We start from the raw sequence: 4,292 nt of genomic DNA, 5'->3' as shown, positions 1-4,292 counted from the left end.
CATGAGAGGATGATGGAGTCATTTGAAGAGAAGAGGATGATCTATTTGGTATTCGATTATATGATGAAATGGTCCCTAACCTGTATGTATAATCCCCTTTTTGCTGCATATCGACTTGCCTGTTTACTTTCTTGGGGCTGAGAGAGGCACAGACTCTGGCCTGACACCCCACAGCATCATTGGCCCCAGAGCACCTGGGAGGGGACACCAAGGCGGGGGGCCCGAGCTGGGAGCCGGTGGGTCCTTACCAGCTTGCAGTGCAGACTGCTGGCCCAGGGGGCTGCTCCCATGTCCCAATGTGGGAAGCCAGGAATGACCCAACAACCCGTCAGGCTGAATCAAAAGCAAGAGAAAAGACAAGGGTGATGGCTGATGTTTATTGAAGTCAATAGAAGTCAAAACAAGTTTGTAAGCAGTTTACTTGTTTTCGAATTCTCTTCTGCAGTGACTCTACAATTCAGAAAATCTCTATGATATACACATTGTACAATGTCATTTCTAAACAAAATGCTACAGAAACCAGTGCATAATTATACATGTAGGTATAATAAAATCAGAGTCCAGTAGCACCTTTAAGACCAACAGAGATTTATTCAAGGCATGAGCTTATATCATCATATCTTCCTATAAAACCTGATTTAGAGTACTTCTGCACTAGAAGTATAACTTACCTAATATTATCAAATTAAACTGTGTTTTTTTCCTTTCAAGCGGCCAGGTGGGGCTCCTGTGGCCACAGCAGACTCGGGACTCACCTGTCACTAAGGCTACCTTGCCGGAGTCGGGCGTCTTTCATTTAATTGATGCAGAAAGGAAATTGACAGCAAGCCAGATCCATGCTCTGTTCTTAGGTCAAAGGAGACAAGAAGAATCCAAATGACTCGGAAGTCCACCAGGGCTCAAAGTGTCCTTTCCCCGTCGTCCAACTTTCACAGCCAAAAGTGGCCGCTGGAATTAGGGTCGCTCTAAATCTGCCTTTGGCAGTCAGCTTTGTCCTTCCTTTTCCATGTTCAGTTCCAGCTCAGCATGGCCCATCAACCCAGGGCTTTTCCTGCCGTGTCCCCACAGGCAGAGTCTGCACGCTGTGGGGCTATACGGGCAGCCGGGCAGGACAGGCGTCGGGAAAGCAAAAAGCGGCAGGAGAGGAAAGGGGGCTAATGCGTTGCAGGCCAGGTTGGCAGAGCAGGAAGTGGGCAGCGGGCCCCAGGGCATCATGGGAAACTGGCACACCAGGGGACTTGGAGGGACGCAGCAGGCATGGGGAAGCTCTGGAGGGCTGGTCGAAGCCTGGGGGGCAACAGGGCCCCTTGGGAAGCCCCGGCTGTCTGGGACCGGAGCGCACGGGCAGGGTGAGGATTCAGCCGCGCCGCTTCCTGGCTCTGGGTTCGAGTCCTCCTTGTGCAACATGGCCTCGATGGTGAAACGGCTGCTCCGAGGAGGGTGGGCAGCAGGAAGGGGTTCTGCCAGGGGCCGGGCCCAGCCGCCAGGTGCGCAGGGGGCCCTGTAGGAGTGGCCGTGGAGCACATAGGGGGTCAGGTCGTGGATGAAGGCCACCTCCTCCTGGCGCGAGACAGGCGTGTTCTGGAGCTTGAGGGCCTCCAGGGGGATGCGGCTCACGTCCACCGTCCAGAAGTTGCCCTTGGCCTTGGGCTTGGCCGGGTCCTTCAGCTGCAGGGAATGGAGACAGTGAGAAGAGGGGAGGGGGCCCGTTGGGGTCACACGGTGACTTCCTTTCCCACTCACAAGTTTCGGGATCCCGTGACCTTCTCAGAACAACAGACCCATGTATGCAATGGCCGGAGAAGGAGACCAGAGGCCAGTCTTTCCTCTAGGTTTTTGTACCCTGCTTGAAGGAGTCCCAAACCTTCCCTCCCCCTCCCCCAACCTTGGGAGGCTGATGGGGCTGAGAGAGGTCAGAGGCTGGCCCAAGGGAACCCAGCCGGCCTCAGCTCTCCAGATTAGAGTCCACCACTCTTAACCTCTACCAAACACCCCCTCCCAATCTGGCAGTTTGTTTTATACCCCGCTTTTCTCCACCAGAAAGAGTCTCAAAGTGGCTTACAATCGCCTCCCCTTCCTCTGCCTGCAAGGTAGGTGGGGTGAGAGAGCTCAGAGAACAACGGGGGTGGCGGGAGACAGTGGGTGGGCGAGAGGGGGGTGAGCGTCCTGCATAGCGGCAGAGAGCAAAGGCGGGAGGTCCCTCCCAACTCGATTATTCTATGATTGCTCTGTGAGATCAGCACTATCAGGACTATCAGGGCTATGACTGACTCAGGGTCACCTGCTGGCTGCGTGTAGAGGAGTAGAGAATCCAACCCAACTCGCCAAATAAGAAGCCTGAACCACTTTACCAATCTGGCCCTCGGTTCAAGCAAGTGTACATGCAGGGTGCAAAAGCAAGATCATCCCTGAGGGATAGACTCTCTTCAAACATGGAGGTTCTCTTTCACTATCATGGCTGCCAAGTCTAACAGCTGCCATCTGCTAAAGCAGGGGCAGTCAACCTGTGGCCTTCCAGATGTCCATGGACTACAATTCCCATGAGCCCCTGCCAGCATTTGGCTTTAAAGCATAGGGCTCCTTGAAGAGGGGGTGGAGGAGACCCTGGATAACCTCAGTCAGCCGACTGCCTCACGGAGTCCAGCCCAGGTTGACCAGGTAGAGGCGGCCGGCGTGTAGACTGAAGAGCCTTGCAGGATCAGGCCAGTGGTCGCATCTGGAGTCCAGGGCCCCCCAGGTCAACACCAGCCTTTCAGTGCAGCAGTGCTCTTGGGCTGGGCCCCCGCTCGGCAGGCAGAGGGTGCCAGGGCCAGATCCTGGCAACCCACCCAGAAGGGGCCCAACCAGGTGGGGAGGGGGGAGACCTGGGCCTCAGAGCCCGAGGGACTGAGGCAGCCTCACGGGGGGGGGGGGGATTGTTTCTATCAGGAGAGGCTGTGGCCCCGTGGCAGAGGAGCGGATTGGCATGCAGAGGGTCCCCAGGGTTGCCAGCTAAGAGGATCAGGCGGGAGGGGAGGGGAGGGGAGGGGAGGGGAAAGGCAAGGCCTTTCTGCCCCACCAGGGAGTGGCCAGTCCGTGGCCTTGAGGGGCCCAGGCAGAGCAGAAGGCCCGGGGGGGGGGGTCCTGTGCCCCCAGCAAGGGGAAGGCGAAGAACATCTCTAGGGCCTCGGCCCCAATCCAGACCCCCTTCCCTCAGCCCCTCACCATGGAGAAGCAGTCGTTGAAGGAGAGGTTGTGCCGGATCGAGTCCTTCCAGCCCTGGTAGCCGTCCTTGAAGAAGGGAAAGAGGGAGCTGATCGCCTTGATGATCTGGAACAAGGGAGGAGGGGGCCAGTTTAGGAGCCGGGCCTTGGTCCAGAGGGGCGGGAGGGCAGCTGCGGAGGACTTTTCCAGCTCTGGGCAAGAAATGGGCCCGGTTGGCGTCTCGCTTTGCCGCCGGGCCTCCTCGGAAGTAAGCGCCGCGGAGCCCGCTTTCCTCCAGACTAGCCTCTCCAAACTCTCTAGTTCCCCTACCCAGAAGTGGGGAGAAGCTTGGCGACTTCAAGGGCACGAGGCGATGGCCTCGGGGGGACCCCTTCTCGCTCCAGCGGCGCAGCCGAGCTCTGTGGCCTGCCCGGGAGACCGACCCTCGAAGCGCCCCCCGACCCAGCCTTCCGGGCCGCCCGCAGCCTTCCGGGCCGCCCGCAGCCTTTGGGCCGCCCCCCCCCCCCCGGCCAAGCCTGCCGAAGGCGCCCCACCTCCCGAGAGCGGCGAAGGCGAGCCCGACGGCGGAGCCATGTCCAGAGGGGCGCCCTTGCGGCAACTGGGCTGCTTTCCAAAGACTCCCCCCCCCCCGCCTCCCACGAACGGCGCAGGGCCAGGAGGCGACCCACCCTTCCGTCTGTCCGCCCCGTCGGGCCGCCGCGCCCTGCCCCGCCCCGCCCTTCTCACCTGGGCCAGCTTGAGGCGCTTGTCCGGGGCGGCCTGGATGACGAGGGCGATCATGGCCAGGTAGGAGTAGGGCGGCTTGGCGTGGCGCCGGTACTGCTTCTTGCCCGACGGCCGGCGGGGCCCGCGCGCGCCCATCTGCTCGCTCGCTCGCTCGCCCGCCCGCACGCACGGCTACCTGCCTGGCTGCCTGGCTGCCTGGTTGGGGGTCTCTGGCGGCCACTGGCGGCGGCCCGGGCCTGACCTGGGCTGGATTGGGGGGAGGGCCCGGCCCCCCTTTTCTCATGCAGATTTGGGCGGCAGACTCCTGGCACCAGGCGGGCGGGGGGGGGGGGCATGAGCGCCCTAATCGCCTGGCTTGTACC

The 4,292-nt window shown here is 60.3% G+C and overlaps 1 protein-coding gene across 1 annotated transcript; it reads right to left on the bottom strand.

The window, feature by feature from the left end:
* Positions 1-374: 374 nt before the first annotated feature.
* LOC143845274 (forkhead box protein H1-like) lies at positions 375-4,065 on the bottom strand. The gene is made up of 3 exons (XM_077353565.1): positions 3,931-4,065; positions 3,205-3,309; positions 375-1,668 (listed from the first exon to the last, which is right to left on the bottom strand). The coding sequence occupies exons 1-3, from the start codon at positions 4,063-4,065 to the stop codon at positions 985-987; spliced, it is 924 nt and encodes a 307-aa protein (XP_077209680.1). The 3' UTR covers positions 375-984.
* Between the last annotated feature and the right edge of the window lie 227 nt (positions 4,066-4,292).

This window comes from Paroedura picta, chromosome 9 (assembly GCF_049243985.1).
Source record: "Paroedura picta isolate Pp20150507F chromosome 9, Ppicta_v3.0, whole genome shotgun sequence".
Classification (NCBI taxonomy): Eukaryota; Metazoa; Chordata; class Lepidosauria; order Squamata; family Gekkonidae; genus Paroedura; species Paroedura picta.
The sequence above is the reverse complement of the archived record's forward strand: the minus strand, read 5'-3'. Positions and strand labels throughout refer to the sequence as shown.

Excerpts from the sequence above, each read along its gene's own strand:
- LOC143845274 (XM_077353565.1), bottom strand. The coding sequence starts at position 4,065 with ATGGGCGCGCGCGGGCCCCGCCGGCCGTCGGGCAAGAAGCAGTACCGG. Across the intron at positions 3,310-3,930 it reads AGCGCCTCAAGCTGGCCCAG|ATCATCAAGGCGATCAGCTC; the intron begins GTGAGAAGGGCG and ends CCCTTGTTCCAG. Across the intron at positions 1,669-3,204 it reads TCAACGACTGCTTCTCCATG|CTGAAGGACCCGGCCAAGCC; the intron begins GTGAGGGGCTGA and ends CATTCCCTGCAG.